The following is a 21,728-nucleotide window of genomic DNA, read 5'->3' as shown; positions in this document are numbered from 1 at the left end:
TCCCTCACCCTTCCAAGAAATCCTAAAACCGATTCCACCATTCTCCACCTTCATCTATAGCCTTGAAGCACGATTGAGAAGAGGTTCAATTCCCCTAGAAGTCTTGGCTACACCTTGTAGGATCGCTTGATTGATAAAGTGTAACCATGATTCTCTCTATATCTATTTCGGTTTTTGGTTTTTCTTGTTCTTGGATGAGCTTGCGATTTGTGTAGAGTAATCTTGTTTCAATTTTGTCTATGAAATAGCTACTTGATTCAATTTATATAATGTTGCAATTTTAGGTTTTTAATTCTATGATTTTAGTTTCTACCATGCCTAGTTCTTGAGTGATTTCGATATCTTTATGTTATGTATACGCTTGTAGCATGATATTTAGGTTGTTGGATTTATGACTTATGCCATGAACATGTTTATCTTTTCTATGTGATTTTCGAAATTGCATGATTGAGGGTTAAGTAGGTGACACGCTTAATGAATTCAATATGCGTGGCTTTGAAGTTGCATAGTAGGATAAGTATGTTAGATTTCGATTAAGACCGCTTGGAATGAATCGAATGTGTTAAGTGTCTATGTGTTTAGGTTACATCTTGGGACCCTAATTGCATGATCCAACCTTAGTCATTCATGATAGTGTCTCGGCATGACTCTTAAAGGAGGACTAGAATTTGATTTTCATTAGCTTTATATGAATTGTTTTGGTTATGTATTATGTGTTGGTTGGTTGATCACATGTATATATTAGCTTAGGTTTCATTTACTGTTTTTACAACTCAATCCGAAACCTATATTAACTTTTTATATCTTTATGAATTCGTGTTAAGTGTTGTGATCTTAAGCCCTGGCTGGATCCCCGGTTTGTGAACGATACCCTCTTGCTTTATCCTACTTACGATGCTTACAGGGTTAAATATTGATGTCGAGTAATCGAGCAATCATCAAGTCCAGCGCCCGTAAGGCGTTGGCGAGACGGCGGAGTGCAAAGGTCAGAGGTGGAGAAACCGCAAGGAGCTGACACCGTCGCATTGCTTAGTTATGTGGAAGAATTTAAGTTGCCTTCTACGATCGTGGCGCAGTCGATCGGGCTGGATGAGTATGGTTCAATTTTACGTGATGGGTACGCGTTGGTCAGTCCCTCCGTATTGCGGCTCGGGGTGGAGTTGCCGTTAGATTCGTGCCTGCAGTGTCTGGTGGCGGAGTTTGGCTTGGCCTTTGGTCAAGTCAGCTATAACATGTGGCGAGTTATTCTCGGCCTCTGTTCGCTCTTTCACCTGTCGGGGTGATGGTTTCCCACTACGGCAGAGGTACTCCACTTCTTTAAGATAGACTATAACCAGCGGAATGGTAATGGAGGAACTGCGCGATTTGTTAGGCGAGATGAGCGTAATGAGTTCCAAATCTTGGAGAATTGGCCATCCTCAGAAGCTAACTGGAGGAAGAATAGCTTCATAGTAGAGGGGAAATGGGAATACGGGCGTATTAACGGGGTAGAGTATCTCCCGGAGACGCGTATTCCCTCGCGATTTCAAGCCATTAACTGTAGGTCTTAATGTCTTACTAAAAAAAAATTTCTGCGACGAAATAACTATTTGCTGACTATTTTGTTGTTGTTGTTGTTGTTGTTGCGCAGCGGGGAGGAGGTTGGTGCTACCGAAGCAGGAGGTTGATCGCGTGAATCGTGTGACATACCTTTGGAGGTGTCAAGGTGAGAATTTAGTCCACGACTTGAAGGTGTTGACGAACCTGTACCTTTTGTTCGAGCAAGGACTACTACGCCGCCATCGTGAGTAAAGCGATACGCTTTTAGTTTCTGTCTATTTTCTTTGTTTTATAGTGTATTGATATGTTATTGTATGTACAACTACGACGCTCTCAGTGAATACGAACTTCGAGAAGTCGGAGCGTAGCAGTTACGCGAGGTTCCTGCAGCAAGAAGACCCCGACGTCACTCCGGACACCGAAGGGTTAGCTGTAATCATGCTGCGTCGCGTGATGTCAAAGAAGGTGGCGTCGTCCACTAAGTCTGTGAATGCAACTGCGAAGCGGGTCGAGGATTCCCCGCAGGTCGTGGATCTGCTTGTTCCCTCCCCTACGAGCCTGCCGAATGTGCGGGGTCTGCCTCGCCGGAGTGATGCGGAAGGAGTAGGTCACATCGATGCCGATCCGCGGTTGGCTAATCCGGCGGAGTCCCAAGAGGCCGGGAGGAGGAAGAAGGTGCAAAAGACGGGCGCCTCTTCACGGAAGGCGAATTCCTCTGCCACTCTTGAAGACGCGGATGCTGTTATGGTAGAAGCTCCGCCGCCTAAAAAGGCAGAAGACTACGCAGAAGGGGCCCATCACTTTTACAGACTCTCAGGTCTATGAGGATCTATCGGCGCTGGACCGTAGTCCATTGAGCCAACTGGGAGCCCCGGAATTGGAGAAGCTGGTCTTGCTCAGCCAGCGTGCCGGGCTCGGAGGACTACGGCGGCGTGAAGGGTCCAACCTTGAACTGCGTAGCCCGCTCGGCCTTGCTGCAACGAGGGCAGCGAAGATGGCTTTCAACTTGCTTGACGCGGAGCACGATGCCCTCGAAGCTGAGCGTCTTCTCGCCGAAGTAATGGAGTGGGATAGAAACCGCGAGGCAAGGGTCTTGTGTCTGGAAAATGACTTGGCCAATGCCAGGGCCAAGTTAGAGAATGCGGCGAACCTGCAGGAAGATCTTCGGCAGGAGGTTGCCCGTCGGGAGGTGGCCGAGTCATTGGCGAAGCAAATGGCTATGGAGAGGGATGCGGCGTAGTCGGCCCTAATCAAGGCCGAAGAGCTTGCGCGGTGAGCAAAACAGAAGGCGGAGGTTGAGAAGGCGCGCGCAGTGGAGGAGGCTGTAGCCAACGCAGTGGCTGCCTTCAAATCATCCGCAAAAATGACTGAGTACCTGGAAGAGTACTACGTCACGGCTGTGGGTGATATGATAGCGCAGTTCCAGGAGTTGGAAATGCTGGATCTCGCGGATTACGAGGTTCGGCTAGCGGAGAGGGGCTTGGAAGCGCCGCCGATGCTGCATGAGGTGACCCCGCCCTTCTCACAGCCTTCTGCTGTTGCGGAGACCGAAGTGCAGAGGGAAAATGGTAAGAAAATTTCTGACTCTTCTTCTTCTGGTTAATCTTGTGATAATGACATGTCTGATTCTAATCCGGAGACCCTTTCTCCTATTCCTCCTTCTCAGAGCATCAGGATGCACAACCGCCGCAAGTCGAGTCGGGGCAAGCGGCGGAACTAGAGGCTGCGGGTACCAGTGATGCGGCCTGAGGAATGTTAGCATATCAAGCTGCGAGAGAGGAGTATGATGAGGTGTATAAAGACTTAGCGTAGCTGAAGAGCATCCCTCGTCCCCGTAGTGCTTTATTATCTGTTTTTCATTTCCTTGTATTTTTTGCATTTTCCCTTTTGTAATGGCCGTTGTGTCGAACTTGCTATCTTTAATGAATAGAAGCCGTTTTTGGTCCAAGTGATTTCGTTTACGTTATTGTCGTAGCAACATTATGTGATTGTTGTTGTATACTTTTAGCTACATGCTTAGTACTATCTTTGTTGCGTGCGCAATGAAATAGTCTGTCGAAGGAATTTAATTGCCGTAGTACGCTAGTGTACTGGCGTAGTAAAGATCAATGGTTTGAAAAATTCCACATTTCATTGATAGTCTGGCCGTAGCCCTTTTGTACAAAGATAGCTTTGGCAGTGTGCTATAAGTACTTAAAACAGTCCAAGTCCCTATGTGTTGCGCTACGCGCAGACCCCAACTTGAAGTAGTACTTAAGCTGTTCCATGTTCCAAGGGTGGGCTAGTCTCTCTCCGTACTTGTCCTCTAGGTAGTACGTGTTTGGTACCACGACTTCGATGACTTTGTATGGTCCGTCCCATATCGGGCGTAACCCGGTGACCTTTGTTTGGACCTTCTTTAGGACCCAGTCGCCTAGCTGAAGTGTCCTGCTCTTTACTCTGGAGTTATAGAAGCGTGCCACGCGATGTTTGTTTAGGATGGTATGACGGTGCGCTGCAATGCGTTTCTCTTCCAAGAGATCTTTATCAAGTTGCATATTTTCCGAATTGGTCTCGGGGTCAAACAGCGAAACCCGTTGTGTTGGCTGGATTACTTTGATGGGAAGACATGCTTCCGTGCCGTACATTGGATAGAAATGAGTCTCGCCCGTAGCTTCTGTTGGTGTGGTACGGATTGCCCATAGTACTTCGTCGAGTTTCTCGGGCCAAAGTCCGTTGGCTTCATCCAGTGTTTTCCTAAGGAGGCCCTTAATCAACTTGTTGGCGGCTTCCACTTACCCGTTAGTTTTGCAGTGCCCCACGGATGCGAATTTGAGCGTAGTCTCTCTTGCTCTACACCATGTGATGAGGTGGTCGTTATTGAATTGTGTGCTATTATCTGTGATGATAGACTCTGGCGTGTCGTGGTGGTAGAAGATGTTGCGTTGCAGAAAGTTTTGGACCTTCTCGGTTGTGATGGCAGTCAAGGGCGCAGCCTCAATCCATTTGGAGTGATAATCGATGCACACAATGACCCACTTAAATTGGCATTTTCTGATGGGAAGTGGGCCTATCAGATCCATTCCCCAGAGGCAGTTAATCCACGGGCTGACTATGTAGGATAACGGTTCTGAGGGTTGGCGTGGTATGGGCCCGTGAATTTGACATTTATGGCAAGATCTGGCGAGCTCTTGTGCGTCGGTGGCTAGTGTTGGCCATTAATATCCCGTTCGCAGTGTTTTACCAGCAAGTGTGCGGCTTCCGTTATGGTTGCCGCAATCGCCGCTGGGAATTTCATGCAAGATCTGCCTGCCTTCTACGGCTGTAACGCATCTTAGACCGGCGTTCAGCAGACTTTGGCGGTAAAGTGTGTCGTTCCGCAAATGGTATCTCACCGCGCGTCTCTTTAGTTGCCTTGCCCATCCTTGTCTTCGGGTAGCTTGCCGTTACGCTTGAATGATATGATCTCATCCATCCATGAGGCTTGGTCGCGCTCTATCTGGCATATCTGCTGTAAAGTATGGGAGATGGAGGGATCGTGGAGAATTTCAACCGTGGTATCTTGATGCATTGGTGTGGTTGTATCGTGGCGAGTCTTGCTAAGGAGTCTGCCCTTGCGTTACTAGCCCTCGGTATTTGAGTAATGTGGTAGAATTCAAATCATTTTAACAGCGTCGTGGCATATGCCAGGTAGGCTACTAATTGCTCATCTTTGGCAGTGAAGGATCCGGTAATTTGATTGACTACGAGCTGAGAATCGCTAAATATGTTGATGCTAGTGGCACCAGTGCTGAGAGCCAACTGTAGTCCCGCAATCAATGCTTCATACTCTGCTACATTGTTAGAGGCAGTAAAGTTGAATTTGAGAGCATACTCGAGCTCGAGTCCCCCCGATCCGCTCAAGATGATCCCTGCTCCGCTAGATTTGGCACAGCTGGAACCGTCTACATGTAAGTTCCACGGCGAAATTGTGGTGGGGTTTTTGACCTCATCTGGTACCATTTCCGCCGTATCTCAGGGGATCATTTCTGCAATAAAATCAGCTACAGCTTGTCCTTTTATGGCGGGTCGTGGCTTGTATTCGATGTCGAATTCTGTCAGTTCAATAGCCCACTTGCTGAGACGCCCGGAGTGTTTTGGATTCTGTAGTACTTGTTTGAGAGGCTGGTTTGTAAGTACGTGGATGTTGTGAGCTTGGAAGTAGTGGCGCAGTCGTCTAGCTGCTACGATGAGTGCTAGGGCTAACTGTTCCAATGTTGGGTATCTTGTTTTTGGGCCGTTCATGGCCATGCCTGCGTAGAAAACTGGCAATTCTTTAGTTCCGTCGCGTTAAACTAAGGCACTGCTGACCGCAGTTGTAGATAATGTGAGGTAAAGGTACAGAGGTTCTCCTGGCTGCGGGGTCGATAATAATGGTACTGTAGCGAGGTAGTCTTTTAATCCCTGAAAGACTGCTTGGCAGTCAGGTGTCCATTCGATCAGTTTGCTCTTGGACCGCCTTAACAGTTTAAATAATGGCTTACCTTTGTCGGTCAGTCTCGAGATGAATCGAGATAACGCCACGAGTCTGCCTTGAAGGGCTTCTACATCCTTCTTAAGTACCGGCTGCGCCATATCCAGGATAACTTGTATCTTTTCCGGGTTTGCTTCTATGCCACGTTGGCTAACGATGTAGCCCAGGAACTTACTTATTGTTACGCCGAAAAAACATTTTTCTGGATTCAACCGCATTTTGTATTTTTTTAGCACAATGAAGATGGTTCGGAGATTGGCTACGTGGTCTTCGGTCTTTATACTATTGGCCAACATGTCATCGACGTATACCTCAATTTCCCGACCGATGTGCTGGTCAAACATTTGTGTGACGTAACGCATATACGTAGCACCTGCATTCATTAACCCGAAGGGTATGACGTTATAACAGTACATGCCTCTGTCAGTAACGAAGGTCGTAGCTTCCTAATCCGCAAGGTTCATGCGTATCTGATTGTACTCGGAGTAGGCGTCCATCATGCTTAGTAACTCATGATCTGTCATTGCATCGATTAACTGGTTGATTCTAGGTATGGGAAACTGTCTTTAGGGCATGCCTTATTTAGGTTCTTGTAATCCACACACATTCGTCATTTGCCATTGGCTTTACGGACCATGACACAGTTTGAAATCCAATCAGGGTACTCGACTTCCCTAATGAACTTCATGCCTTTTAATTTGTTAACCTCATGGCGTATTACCACGCTTTTTTCATCGTCGAAGCTCCGGCGCTTTTGTTTAACTGGGTGTGCAGAAGGTTTGATGTGCAGCTCGTGCATGATGATGTCAGGCGAAATGCCTGGCATATCCTCGTAGGACCATGCAAAGACTTCCATGTTGTCACCCAAGAAGCTTGTTAAGTCTCTCTCAACTGTGGCGCTAAGAGTTGTGCCAACCTTGATCTTGCGCTCCGGGTGGTGCGGGAACGGTGTGATGCTTTTCAAGGAAGATTTGGGATTCGTCGGAGTTTTGGCTTCGTAAGACGTAGTCTTTTGCTTGTTCTTACTTTTTTGCGTTTCGCCGTCCCGTGCGTCGACAACCTTGTCGGTCAAATTTGTTGCAGCATGTACATCCAAGATTTCGTGTCGGTTGCGCGTGCGTCTAATCGCGCGTGTTTGGCAATCCTTTGCTACGGACTGTGATCCCCGGACCTGTCCTGACCCGTGCTGAGTTGGGAATTTGATGAGCATCATGTATCCAGCAATGAAAGTTCGCATCCGGTTGAGTGTAGACCGGCCAATGATCCTGTTGTAGGAACTGTAGGCGTCAACTACGATGAACTCAGCTTCGACGCAGACGATGCATGGTGCGGTCCCAATGCGTACCGTCATATAGTCCGAGCTTAGAGGTTGGGTTACATCACCAGACAAGCTGATCAATGGTTCATGGTCATGCACTAACTTCTTGCCACTACGCTCCATCTTCTCATAGGATCCTTTGAATAAGACGTTGACCGCGGATCCCGTATTGATCATCATCTTCCATAAGTCCCACTGTCCGCCCAAGACTGCGTCAATGAGGAAGGCGTCGTCATTGGGTAAGAAAATGCCAATTTCCTCCTCCTCGGTGAAGGTGATCTGCTTCCATCCTTCCTTCTGTCTCTTGGTGTTTCCCCGTGTGATAGCGTACACCTGCCTTGAGTTGTTACTGCGGCTAAAGCGCTTTTTTGCCCGGTTGGACATGTTTGTCGTTGGGGCTCCTCCCTCTATTACGTTGATGCGGCGCAGGTTTTCTACTATGGCCACCACGTTCTGTTGTGCCCTTGGCTGCGTCGCTCGAACCCCTGTGTCCCTGTTGGCTCTTAGTGTGCGGAGGGTTCAGCAATCGTTCGTGTTGTGGCTTCCTCAACATCCCCTAATGTTTGTGAAAAAAGTCCTCTAGGGTTTCTTCTTTTGGTGGTGTATGGTCACTACAGCGTCCCATCGTGTTAACTTGGCGAGGATCTCTGTTGTCGCGACGCTCGCCGCCGAGTCTCCTGTTCTTATCCCGGCCTCTGTGACGATCGTGGTTGCATGTGTCATGGTGATTGGCCTGATGCCACTCTCTTTTCCTTCCTTTGCTATGGTTTTCTGTGCTAGAGAAGAGCTCGCGCTGGAGGGGGATGGTGTTTGTGTGTACGGATGTCTGCGGCACAGTGCTTTTGTCTAACGGTACTGGGGTTCGCTTTTCCCTGTATATGACGTATTCTGCCTGAGCATACCGTACTGCCTCAGTCATGATGTCATCATATGTGGCGCCGCGCATTCGAGGGTCCACGTTGATATGGAACAGGAAGTTCTCTGACCGCAGTCCCTCTTTGAATGTAGTGAAGGCGAGCGTTTTGTTCAGGTTTCGACATTTGGATGCTGCCGTCTGCCATCGCATGACAAAGGCGCCCAACGTCACACTTCTTTCTTACTTTACTTGAAATAGACCGTCAGTTGTGTGTGCGGCCCCGGCCATGAGAATGAACCGATTGAGAAATGTCGTTGTTAACTGTGCGAAAGAATCCATGGAGTTCACCGGTTGTTCGAAGAACCAATTCATAGCATCCCCATCTAGCGTCTCGCTAAACAGGTGGCAGAGTGTGGCGTCGTCGAATTCTCTACTGGCAGTAACTTTTTGAAGAAATCACCTTCGCATGTGTACGGCGTAATCTTTGGGCTCTTGGATTGAGAAGGGTGCACGGTGTTCATTATTCGCGTGGTGAAGGGGCCTGGCCTGGCTGCGAACATTGGTTGGTGCCGCTAATTGGTGTCCCGCTGCTCTATTGCGGTTAGTCGCTGTAATATCAGAGCTAGTGTGGGATCCGTGCTGTGAGCAGTTGTGTGAGGTCTAGAGCGGGAGATGACGCTCGTGCTCCCTTCCTCACAGTTGAGAATACGCCGTGGTGATGGTGGCCGCTTCTTGGCGAGTTTGGAAGGGGTCAAGCTGATGCTCAAGTGAACTTGTTCCCGTCCTTTCGTTTGCGCACTGCCTTCGCGTTGTGATTCGCCGTGTTGATGACTGCGTTCAGCCCGCTGGAGCTGCGCTCGCATCCTATCGAGCTCGGCTTGCAGAGCTGCTGCCTTCTCGCGCTCAAGTGCTTCGCGCTGCTGGGACTCGGCTAGGTCTTTGGCCATGTTTTCCATTTTGGCAACGGTCGCCGGATCTGGAGTCGCGTTAGTGCTGACGACCGTTTCGGGTGTAGGGGTGAGGATGATAGGGTCGTTGGCGGAAGGTAGGGGATGATTGAGGCTAAGGTCTGTGATGTCTTCGATATGACCGTCTGCCGGAGTGGAGGGGGAAGGATTGACAGTACTCATGTCGAAGTGTAGTTGCTTTACTAAGTGCTGCATGTGATTTTTGGTAACTTTTTGTCGCGGTTTCCCACAGACGGCGCCAATGTTAACGTTGTGATTGTACTTTGTGATACGCCGTACTCTTTGCGGACGAGATATGCCGTATTCCTTGTCTCTTTCTTGTCACAAGTGGCACACGTCGTCAAAGTAGAGACCACGGTGGCGTGGTCTTCAACTCTCAGATGCTCAAGTTAGGCTAATGGTAATTTATGCAGAGTAACAGTAGAAGGTGTAGTGTACTTACCTTATGAGGTCAAGGGTTTAACCTTTTATTGTTGAGTTGAGGTAGATCATTTACTTATCTTCCGGTGTGGGACGAGGTCCGATTAAGGTGTTCTTTGGAGTCTTCTTTGAGATGCGCGTGAGGGCGCGTCCGTAGTCAGTTTGGGCCGCGGGGAGGCCTATTGCATAGTTAGTGCGGCTGATTTACTATTAGTATTGTGAGACTGAGCTATTTATTAGCCTGAATGTGCTGATAGTTGTGCTGATTATGTGCTATAATTGTTTCTAACACACTCAATTCTCAAATTAAAAAGGATATTTTGGGTGGTATGCATATATAATTGTAGGGGGGGGGGGGGTTCATGGGTGTGTTAATAACAATACCATTTTTTTTGGTTTCTCTTGTTACTTGGAGTTATAAATTAGATTATAGATTACACAGCATGGGTCGGATTTGGAAGCGCGAGTAATAGTATTTGAGATGGTTGATTGGAAGCAAAAGCACGGAACAACAGAAAATTGTAGGAAATGGTTGTCGAAAATTGAAATAACACATGTCCTTGGAGTTTTAGTTTGCGCCTCTCCGGGAAGAAGCTATACTGGCTTGTTATTAGGATCAATATACAGTAAAACCTCATTAAATTAATACCCGATCAATTAATAATCTCGTTAAAATAATGATTTTTATCGGTCCCGACTCAAGACTAATGTGTTAAATTAATATTTTACTAAATTTATAAGATAATAGAAATTCGAGACTTCACATAGATCCCATCAAATATACAAATTAATAATTTATTATCACATAAATAATTTTACATTTACGAGTACTTTGTAAAGTACGATTCATCTGTTACTTGTTTTTTTGGAAATGATACCACTTTAAATCTCATTATGCTATAATTTTAATATAATAAAGAACTTTCTTGTGTGTTTTTCTCTTAGTGCAATATGAAATTATATATCTAATGTCTTCGCTGCAATGATTGTTGGATGACATAGTACATCAAACAAAATAGTAAAATTTGATAGAGTATATATATGTAATACATTGAACAAACTAATACATTTAATAATATTTATAGAATACATGATCAATGTAGTACATTGAATAAAGTACAACATTTATTTTCTAAAAAAAAATATTTATTATAATAGTTCTTAATTTATCCATAAATTAATATTTACTAATTTATTAATTATTAATAATGACTAAATTAATAATTTTTACCGGTCCTGAGAATTTATAGAGGTGTAAGTGTAATGTATGTACATCATTCATAATCATAAGACGACTCTTAACCTTTGACAGAAACATAATCAGAGTACTCAATTCTTTTCCAACACTTCAAAAACCAGACTTCTTTTATTAATTGCTCCTTCTAGCTAAGTCCTCAAGCCGCACGTTTTCTCCTATTTATCACATAGAAATAGAGAGTTGGCTCAACAACAAGGGTGTTACTAGCTAATAGCCTAATATCCAATCAACGTAGACATCATCCCAATTCCCAGATCACAGTGACCGTTCTTAACCTTTGGCCAAAACATAATCGGAAGACTCATTTCCTTCCCAAATTTTCAAAAAAACCAGGCTGCTTTTATTAATGACAGCTTTAGGCTTTCAAGTTTGCTACTGTTTAATCACAGAAATAGGAATAGGCTCGACCGTGGGCAGACACCGTAAAGAGCTACAGGTGGTAATCTACGAAATTCCCATTCCTAGGGAGTGGGAGCATAGAAACTAGGACAGACCACAGCTAACCATGGTAATGGTCATTTATCAAAAAGATTTCCCTCTGCTATCGTTCAATAATCATCAGTACAGGAACATGCTTCTGAAGATAACATGAGGGGAGGACGGAGATGGGGAGACAATAGAGATAAAAGGCACGTCGAACAGAAAATCTTCCAAATTCCAAAATAGTTGAACAACCTACTTGATTGTTATATAGCGATTTGTGCCATGTCTAGCCCAGTATTCCTTCAAATCCAGTGGTACTGATAGATCATGGCCTTCAGCTGCTAGCCGACTAAGTAATCTAGTAAAAACACTTCCACTCATTTTCCGCCCGCCCATCCGGGCGTGGCGCTTATTTGGCATTTGAGGTAGTGGATACATCGACATATTGGTTGTACAGCAAGATGACTGCCACCCGCCATTTCCCCATTTGTAGCACTGCCGTGGCATTCCAGTACACGAGCAAACTGGCACAGGCATTGTAGTCTCGTCAAACGAAACAAGATTCAAGCCTAAATCCTGAGTATCCCACTCAGATCTATACTTTATCCCATCGGTCGAAGCCTGCCTATTCAAATCTTCGCCTACTTTCTTTCTTGACGGCCTTGCTGCCTTAGATGCCTTATTCTCTTTTGATCGCTTTGTCTGCCGTGACTTGATAGCTTCAGCAGATAAAACTGAAATTGGGAAGGCTTCAGTTATAGGCACATCTTTGGTGCTGTAAGGAGCATCAGCCATGTTAACTGAATGATTTGAGGGGTAGTGTGTGCGCTTAGATCCACGCTGAACACCGCCACCCAATGGGAAGTTCATGGAATTATCCCGGATATGAAAGGCTGCAAAGGCATTGTCTCGTTCCATTAGAGCAGTATCACGCTGAGCAAATGCCTCATCTCGCTGTCGGAGAGCCTCATCTCTTGCAGCCAAGGCTTCATTCTTTTCTGAAATTGCTGCATTTCGTTCTCGAATTGCAGCATCCCTCTCAGCAATAATTGACATGATTTTCTTGTTCATGACTAAGGCATTTGGTTCCTTTACATGCTGTTGAGCAGTCATGTTCCACTGCACATTTTAAAAGTCAAATTATATAAATGGATCTCAATGACATAATAGAAAATTAATATAAATTATTAGTAAATGCTGCTTTCTTCATACCGGAGAGGGCCCCCCTCTGTAATAGTCCTGCTTGTGTCTCCCATTTTCATGTCGACCATCATCCATTTTTGCACTATTCAGAGAACGTCCTGAAATTAGTTTAATACCACTACAAGCTTATCAACTTCAGGCATCCAACGATCATAGCAGACCTTCCAAATCCATATGAAAACCAAATGCAAAAACTTGATTAGGGTTAAGGTATATATAAATGAAGCAAAGAAAGTCTCTCCAGAATCACTGTTACTATCCATTCTCTGAGAGAAAGAAAAAACTATGAACTCTCTTCAAATATCAAGTTGTAATGCAATTACATGCCTTGAGAAAAAATGAGCAACTTTCAAAAGAGGTAAAAGATATAAATCAGCAACCTAAAAAGGGTTAAAGCCATGAATCACCGAGAAGTTTATTGCTCTACTCACTAGTAGAGAAAACATGTCTTATGGGTGTGAACAGTGCAGGCATTACTTACAAGTAGAGAAAATAATTACAGCCCAAAACACATCAACAGGTGTTTTATGTTCACTTCATCAGTTTAATCAAGAAGCACATAGGTGCCCAATCGAATGTATAAACATGTAGTCAGACTAGGTTGTCCGATGAAACTAACCAAGCATTACTTTCTGAATAGACGGGGGACCCAAAACAGCCCCAAAGAAAACAAGCCTCAGTTTAACTAAAACAGCCATATATTTTCATTGAAAAGGACTAATAAAGTCATATTTACTGGATGATATTGCAAACAAGCCGAGCCATCTAATAAAAAGTATCAAGTATCTCAAATGGCATGAAAAGATGGAATGGAACCTCAGATGCTAAGTGAACTAATAAATGATAACAAAATTGCCACTCGATTCTCTGACCATCGAGATACACAATGGTGCAATCAGATACACAAATCAAATAAAAAAGTCCAAAGTGAAGAGTTGTTGATTTGGCATTACTTATGCAAATTCAAAACTACAATTGCTAATAACGTCACCACATAATAATTGAGTGCATGCGAACATGAACCCTAGTAGGGTAGTCTCTCTCTCTCTCCCCCCAAAATTAAAGACCACTCCAAAGTTATGGGCAAGGAAAGCAGTATAACGATATAACAACACTCATAGAGCACGAGTGTCTTAAAAAAGGTGAATTCTACATAAGTTTTATTTAGTGTAAGATTCACATGATGAGAAACCAAATACACTTGATTTACCTTACGTAACAAAGAAGAAATAAGAATTGTTCAAGAATCACTGTATCCTCCTCTTTTCGAATTTGTGGACTGCAAAGTAGCAGATACCTCCCATCTTTAGAAAACCTTAATTTACAGGTCCGCAATAAGTAATCCAAAGATGGCAAACTTTTTTGTGCATTTAGCACTTCTTTGATCTCCTACCTGATCTGTCCCAAAGAATGTTCGAAACAATATACAGGATTTGAGTGAAACTCTAACAATATAATATCATTAAGATGTATCAATAAGTCAATATTTTAAAAACACGTCAAAACATGTATATCATTAAGATTTAAGAGAAACTCTAACAATGTAACAAGATTTGAGTTTCAATAAACGTTCACTCAATGGTGAAGGAAAAATAAAACTACCCTCCCAGCAGCTGGCAGAAAAGAAATCAAACAAATTCAAATAGATTCATAGGCAACAACATTAAGTATAATCCATAACTTTTAAATCTAACAACCATTTCACTAGTTTCAGTTTAATTCAACTATAACCCAACTAAAGAAACTACTCCCGATTAGACGATTGTCTACCCAAAAGCAAACAAAAATTCACCCATTAGCATAGCTTATCTTTACTCAATAGCAAAACAGTCTGTTACAGCTCCCAACTTCTCTCTACACATAATGACCTCAACATATTAGCGACTTCGACCAGAAATGAATGTCTGTCAAGTGTCAACACTACCTCTCCACTACAATTCATATCTTTCCATTGCCCTAAACAGAAGCACCACACCCTAGAGTCCTTCTCAGATTGATGTAACACAATATCTAATATCCAAATCTCACTTCACCACATCCCTCCAAGCCTAAATTTGATCCAAACTATCCTAATAATGCATGCAGAATCAAAATGAAAAACCCAAACAAGCATATAACCCACACCGAAGCAAACACAGTGAAAAGCACATAACCACAGTGAGACCCGATTCAGTAATGTGCATTATTCAGTGAACTTGATTACGAGTCTGAGTGAAATTAGGTTTTACATAAGCAAAGCTTCAGAATCGGGAACACTGAAGCTGCAAAAGAAATGAGAAGACAGAAATCGAAAGAGAGAGAGAGTGGGAGTAGGAGTGAGAGAAGCCAAAGCAAACTCACAGATACTGAAAGAAGAATCCGCATCTGCTCCGATCGATTCGCCTGATTTCGAGATTTTTCCCTTTATTTTATTTATTTATTTCTTCTCTTCAGAAAACAAGAGAAGAGAGAGAAGGAGAGGAGAGAGAGAGAGAGAGAGAGAGAGAAGTGTTGGTTAACTCGGGTTTGTTTTAACTTTTAACTGCTCCAGTGCTCCGTCACCGCAACGACGTCGTTTTTATGTGTTTTCCTTGAATGGGAGCCAAAACGCTGCGTTTTGATCCTGTCAAACGTCTGAATGTTAATAAATGTTTAAAGGGTTGTTAAAATTAACAAAATGATCCATTCACCTTTAATTGTGTATTAATTAATTATATAAATTATACACTATGAGATTTGTGCGAAAACTTTTTGGAGAAGAAGAAGCTTCGAATTGATTCTTGTCTCTAAGAATATTCAACAGCAAAAGAAGAGATGAATAAGATCTGGTGATCTGTGGAGAACGACAAGCTGAAATAGAAAAGAAGAAAAATTGTGCGGCTTGTAAATATTATCGCCCATAAAATTTCATTAAAAACACTAATGTTCCGTGTTTTTGTTAAAAACCATTTTAAAAAACTACCATCTTTTAGTTTTTTAATTTCAACTGTCTCCAAAATTAATTAATTTGAGTCAAACGCAATTTTAGAAAAATTTACTAAACATTATCAATTACTCTCAGAAGTACAAAAGCTGTGCCAAACTGGCTAAAGCGCAGAAGCAGCTTTTGGGTTTATTGTTGTGTGCCAAAACCTCACGTCACGTCTAGTATCTTCTTCAATCCTTTTCGTTTTCGTAGTTTGTTGGGTTCAATTCTTTGATACAGTAAATGGTGTAAACATGTATACTGTTCTGGACTAATGGTGGTCGTTTTCCGCTGCTGCGTTTAAAACACACTGTTGGGATAATTGAGCTCTCAGTTGGGACTTGGGTTTCCGGCAAATAAGGGGGTTGATGATGATGGAGGTGGGTTTGGTTGAGTTGCTGAGAACTGGTTGGATCGCAGGGACATTGCCTATACTGATAGCTTGCCTGCCCTTCTCTTGGCTCAACTCGTTTCATGATTTGGTCCTGGCCTTTGCCAAGAGAGGGAAGATCATGCAATCTTCTTCAAAGGTACGTGTTTCCGTCCCCTGGTTGTATCTGAGTATTGCAGTTCATGGATTGCGTACCTCATTTTAGATCGAGTTTGTGTTTAGAATGAGTAGGATGTAAGCGTGTTCCAGATTGGATTGTCGGAGTTTACAGTGTTAGAATAAATCCACCGTTTCTACACCTGGTTGAACATGGTTTCAGTTAAATTCAGTAAAATGAATCTTATTTTTTGTTTACGGAACATTAAGCAATGTTTCTTTTTTGTTGAGGCATTTTTTGTATTGTTTTCGTTTTAGTTTTAGTTTTAGTTCGTCTGGTTGTTAATGCAATTTCTGTTAAATACTTTCTGCCTCTATTCATTATAAGGTTGATGGCTTGCATATGCGGTTTTGCCCATTGATGTTTGTTTTTATATGTCATTCTTTGTGTCAAGAAGGTTCTGATCTGATTCTTTGATTAATAACTTCTGAGCTATGGAAAAGCCACTAGAAATTTTTATTAGTCAAAGTTGGATGCTAAGTTGGGTAGAAGTAGAAAGATGAAACAGAGTTTCACTAATTGATAACTTGACACATGCATTCTGTCTATTGAGTTTTTTAATCGTGTTAAACTATCGAGTCTTTTGAGATTAGCAAGTGAAATCTTTTGCATGTGGTTTAAAAAAAAAAAAACTCATTTCATACCAAGTTTTTGGTTTACATACTAACAAGAACTTGTCTTTGTCTTGAGTTGTAGAGATTCACAGTTCCTCAAAAGTTCTTCTGCCATTTCTATGTGCTAGCTGTCGTGTGGACAACCCTACTTCTTGTTACAACCTGGACATATGCATATAGAATGGTGCCATTGAATGCAGACCCGTTTCTTTATCCTGCATTCGCCAACCACTTTACTGGAGGTTCACATATCATTTCCTGGCGCAAGTCTCCATCAATTCCTGTAGGGTATAGATATAGTGTCTGGCGTTCAGTTTTGTTGCTTTTGTTGATGGAAGTTCAAGTTGTGCGGCGCCTTATTGAGACATCATATGTATTCAAGTATAGCTCCACTGCTAGGATGCACATCATTGGGTATCTGACTGGCCTGTTGTAAGTATTTTCAGAACTCATTCTATTCTGTTTTCTTGCTATGATTAATTCTGGAATGAGCTAAAGATGTGTGTTTTATTCATGTGTATCGACCTGTAGCTTGCACCTGATTAACTGCTATCAACAAGTCGTTGATCTATGACCTCCATGGTCATATTGTTGTTGACACGATTATATAACATAAAATTTCCTCTTCTAAATTATACCAAGTCAATTTTGATATCTCAACTGAGGCCGTATTCATGTATGTTACCTACTTTTATAACTCTGGAACTTTGTAGTTAGTTACTAATATATATATATATATATATATAGGAAGTCCCAACTCCTTACTGAAAACCCAACGTTTTGCATAACCAATGTATTCTGTGATGAAAATATAGAAATATGACCCACATATTATTTTCAGTTTTTCACTGGTCATAGTGCAAATTATGTTAAAAAATTTCTGATGTATGTTCTTTCCTGATTTAGTTTCTACACAGCTGTGCCATTGTCACTTTGCTGCAATATTTTTCCAGAGGTGTATAACTTTTCTGTTAATGGAGTGGCTGAGTTTATTGTCAAAGGCAACAAGAATACTCTGCAAGATCTGGATTTTGATGTGTTCGAATTTAATAGTTCTCTTCTGAAGCTTGGCTGGTTTCAGTGGATTGGTGCTGCTGTATTCTTTTGGGGTTGGAATCATCAGCAGCGCTGTCATGATATTCTTGTATGTCTCAGTGCCACCCAAAGATTATGCACTTCAAATATGTGATGGAGTCTTACTTGCATTTACTTTTTTTTTTTTTACAAAGATATAATTTGTGGTGTCTTTGAATTCACTATCATGCCAAATGACATTCTAAGTACTTACAGGGCTCATTACGAGAAGACAGTGAACAAAGTGATGAATATGTGATTCCTCATGGTGATTGGTTTAAATTTGTTTCATCTCCACATTATCTTGCTGAGATAGTAAGTTTTTCATTATTCTCAACCAGTTTCTGCTCAAGGGCTTTTACCTAATCAGGACTAACTTCTTTATTTTTCTTTTTGATGATGATAAAGGTTCTATATGCTGGTCTTGTGGTCGCTAACTTCTTCTTTTTTCTTTTTGATGATGATAAAGGTTATATATGCTGGTCTTGTGGTCGCTAGCGGCTGGGCAGACCTCACAATCTGGTTACTTTTTGGATTTGTGGTAAGTTTTTTCTTTTCAAGGAGTATATGCAAGACAATGAACAGGCACATACAGATACTCGGGCAATACACGTCTTCTCTAGTAATTTTTTTTCCTTGTGCGTTATGCCGATCCTATTAAAATCTCTGAATGTACCTTTCAGGTGTCAAACTTGGTGCTTGCAGCAGCAGAAACACATAGGTGGTACCTTCAGAAATTCAAAAGTTACCCAAGAAATCGGCATGCCATCATTCCATTCTTATACTAAGTGAAAGTATAATAGCTTGTGCATAGGTGATTTGAGTGCAAGGCTTAATAGATAACTTGGACCATCCGTTTTTTCGGTGTGCAGAAATGTGTTTGCCTTCCCTGAAATTTTTTTTCCTTCAAATATGTATATCAGCGAGAAAACAGTGCGAGTCAAACATGGGTTGTATTATAGCCTGTAAATTAGGTAAATGCAGGCCACCAGAGTTTTTAAACACAACAGACTTGTTATCTTTCTGTTATGGGTTACCCAGTCAATGAAGCTAGGACAAAGAACGGGTGAAACTGTTGACGACTAGTCTTTATCCACTTCGGTTCCTAATTTCCTATTGATCTTTATTTCCCTGAATTCATTGATTTCTATAGTACCCTTGGATATCTGTAAGAATAAAATTTCATGACAGAGATACTTGCCTATCTCAAAGCCGCAGCTGCTGTATTCCTATGTCTCAAAGGAACAGATTTATCAGCTGCCGTAGTTGTTAGTACAGTAATCGTATGATTCAAGAATCAAGATGTTGACTCTTGAGGGTTTATGAGAACACAAGGCGCGCACTTGCTTGAACGAAGCAAACACCTAGCTAGCATTAGCAACATCATTATCATTGCAGATGATATGTAGTGAAGGTCCCTCTAACCCGCAACAGCTGATGTGATACTATTATCATACTCGATGAAATTAACAACTACATATTTGCAGTTTATTCTCACCATTATTAAAGTAGGCGGGTCGGGACAGTTGATTAATTACAGTAACGTTTGTATCAAACTATCTATACTATCATTAAGAGATCGAAGTCGTTTTGTTAGCCAAACTGAAGCTTTTCACAGATTTAACCCTGAAGAATTATAAGACTTGGGAAGCAAGTGTGTAAATCAAATCAAGAGGGCATAAATGACGAATACAAAATACAATTTATTTTAGTAAGAAGTTCAAAAGAAATTATCCTCACCTTTCCCACTTGTCTCTCCCACCAATTCTTTCCCAAAGTAACTGTTTTTCATTTATTTTTTTCAATTTAAAAACTGTTACAGTTGCCCAGCAATGCCAGCACGTATGTAAACGTCAGTTGGACCCTAAACCCTGGAAGAAAGCTTCATTACTTGGCTGCCCTAAACTAAGCATGCACAATTTGACTACGAGTATTGAAATAAACAAATTCATGTTTGCATTTTATTTCTGCCATAATTAGAGTTGGCTGGGCTGCACAGTTGTTTTAAACTACTACTAATAAAACAGACTGCATCCATATATTAACTGCCTAAAGTACTCAGTTCTAATTAATCTGAGGTCGGGCTAAGATGGAGGTCGGGCTAGCTGGGTTGCTGAGAACAGCTTGGATTGCGTCAATTCTACCTATACTCTTGGCCTCGGTACCCTGTCTTTCTTCAAGGCTGAGCTCGTTTTATAACGGTCTTATGGTGTTTGCCGGGCGAGGGAAGATCATGCAATGTTCATCTCAGGTAGAGGTTTACTTGCTTGACACTTGATCATCATTTCCTATTCAGTCTACTTCACTAGTTGTTTGCATGCCTTATACGGTTATACTATGTCTTTGTGCTTAATCATGGAATCTGCTGATTTTTGTTATGTTTCTTAGCTCATCAAAATATACTCTTTCAAACTTACAAAGTTGGTTATTTTCCAATTGTAGAAATTTTCAGTTCCTCAGAAGTTTTTCAGTCATTTCTATGCGGGGCCGGTTGCATGGACAACTCTACTTCTAGTTACGACTTGGATGTATGCATATAATATGGCGCAGTTGACTGGCCACTCTACTCAAAGTTCACATATCATTAGCGTTTGGCGTTCTGTGTTTCTGCTTCTATTGATGGAAGTTCAAGTCTTGAGGCGCCTTTTCGAGACACTATACGTATTCAACTATTGCTCCACTGCTAGGTTGCACATTGTCAGATATCTGATTGGCTATTTGTAAGTTATTTTCAAAAGTAGTCATCATCCTTATATAGTCTTGCACAATATGTTTAGCTTTCGATGAGTTCTCAAAATACCGGCATTCTGCATACACGTGTTGATCTGTCTCATCACTCTCATGCATCATAACTTGTTTCTTTGAGCTCGCAATGTCGAACCACATTGCAGATATTTGCTGCTGTTACTTAAAAAATTGTCAAGAGTTTTGCTGATTATTTCTGCCCTTCTTCTGAGGTTAGTTTCTGCTACACACTTGCCCCTATACTCTGCTACAACCACGCTCAGGAGGTCTACAAATTTTCTGTAACTGGAATCGCAAAATTCCTTTTCCAAGGCAATACTAGTGTGCAAGCATATGATTTGTCGGAATTTGTAATTCCTTTCTTGAAGCTTGGGTGGCTCCAATGGACTGGTGCAGCTATATTCTCTTGGGGATGGATCCACCAGCGCAATTGTCATAAAATTCTTGTATGTCTTCTGGCTTCTGCAAATGTTTTAAGCCATGCATATGAGAAACAAGAAGAAAAAAAAATTAAGTTCTTTGGTTTCATGCATTTCATTTGCTAATGATGACTGACTTCAAAAATATTAATTATAGGGCTCATTACGAAAAAACAAGGAACAAAAGAACGTGTATGTGATTCCATATGGTGATTGGTTTGAACTTGCATTGTTTCATCTCCACACTATCTTTCTGAGATAGTAAGTCCATAAATGCTCTCCAATATATGCATGCTAGCTAATAATTAAGTATATAAACCATATATATTGTAATCCATGATTTACTTTCTGGTGATGATGAAGCAGGTTATGTATGTTGGTTTTGTGGTCGCTAGTGGAGGATCAGACCTCACAGTCTGGTTACTACTGGGATTCGTGGTATATATGATTTTTTTACTTACATCAGAATATATACATGCATGATCCTTTTAATTAAGGTCAGTTAATTCTCTTACCACCTATGTTTCAGGTGTCGAACTTGACATTTGCAGCAGCAGAAACACATAGGTGGTACCTTCAGAAATTCAAAAATTACCGCAATAATCGGTGTTCGATTCTTCCATTATGTGCTGATAACTTGAACAAATAATCAGTAAAGGTGTTTCTGCAACAATTACGTACTAGTGTACTATTTCAATTGTATGCTAATAATGTAAATTTTAAAGTTTAGAGTTTCAATTGTATGCTAATAATTTAAGCAAATTATTCTGCTACTAGTACTACTAAAGCGCTCTCTCATTTGTATATGATAATAATTTCATTCAACATATCACTAATAGTGTTGTTTATGAAAAACTACAAAATCTCTCTCTCTCTCTCTCTCAAGTGCTTGATCATGTACGAAATA

At 41.9% G+C, this 21,728-nt stretch overlaps 3 protein-coding genes across 7 annotated transcripts; 2 read left to right on the top strand and 1 right to left on the bottom strand.

Moving 5' to 3' along the window:
- Positions 1-11,140: 11,140 nt before the first annotated feature.
- On the bottom strand, positions 11,141-14,947 carry LOC126782429 (protein BASIC PENTACYSTEINE4-like). Of its 5 annotated transcripts, none has more exons than XM_050507672.1 (4): positions 14,818-14,947; positions 13,688-13,875; positions 12,487-12,638; positions 11,141-12,393 (listed from the first exon to the last, which is right to left on the bottom strand). In XM_050507672.1, exons 3-4 carry the CDS (start codon positions 12,550-12,552, stop codon positions 11,527-11,529), a joined length of 933 nt encoding a protein of 310 aa, XP_050363629.1. In that variant the 5' UTR covers positions 12,553-12,638; positions 13,688-13,875; positions 14,818-14,947; the 3' UTR covers positions 11,141-11,526. The 5 variants fall into 5 exon arrangements, with proteins under 5 accessions (XP_050363629.1, XP_050363630.1, XP_050363631.1 ...); XM_050507673.1 differs by having other exon boundaries at positions 13,688-13,870; positions 14,818-14,862; XM_050507674.1 differs by lacking the exon at positions 14,818-14,947 and adding an exon at positions 14,642-14,748 and having other exon boundaries at positions 12,487-12,575.
- Positions 14,948-15,599: 652 nt separating this feature from the next.
- LOC126783137 (polyprenol reductase 2-like) lies at positions 15,600-18,742 on the top strand. Its single transcript, XM_050508541.1, has 6 exons — positions 15,600-15,951; positions 16,666-17,015; positions 17,490-17,727; positions 17,874-17,972; positions 18,127-18,198; positions 18,341-18,742. The coding sequence occupies exons 1-6, from the start codon at positions 15,790-15,792 to the stop codon at positions 18,443-18,445; spliced, it is 1,026 nt and encodes a 341-aa protein (XP_050364498.1). The 5' UTR covers positions 15,600-15,789; the 3' UTR covers positions 18,446-18,742.
- Positions 18,743-19,746: 1,004 nt separating this feature from the next.
- Positions 19,747-21,470, top strand: LOC126783919 (polyprenol reductase 1-like). Its single transcript, XM_050509451.1, is given in 7 exon segments — positions 19,747-19,908; positions 20,100-20,377; positions 20,620-20,848; positions 20,979-21,047; positions 21,050-21,082; positions 21,188-21,259; positions 21,351-21,470. Coding segments are annotated over 7 exon segments (963 nt in total).
- The last annotated feature ends 258 nt before the right edge of the window (positions 21,471-21,728 follow it).

Source organism: Argentina anserina, chromosome 2 (assembly GCF_933775445.1).
Source record: "Argentina anserina chromosome 2, drPotAnse1.1, whole genome shotgun sequence".
NCBI classification, from domain to species: Eukaryota; Viridiplantae; Streptophyta; class Magnoliopsida; order Rosales; family Rosaceae; genus Argentina; species Argentina anserina.
The sequence above is the reverse complement of the archived record's forward strand: the minus strand, read 5'-3'. Positions and strand labels throughout refer to the sequence as shown.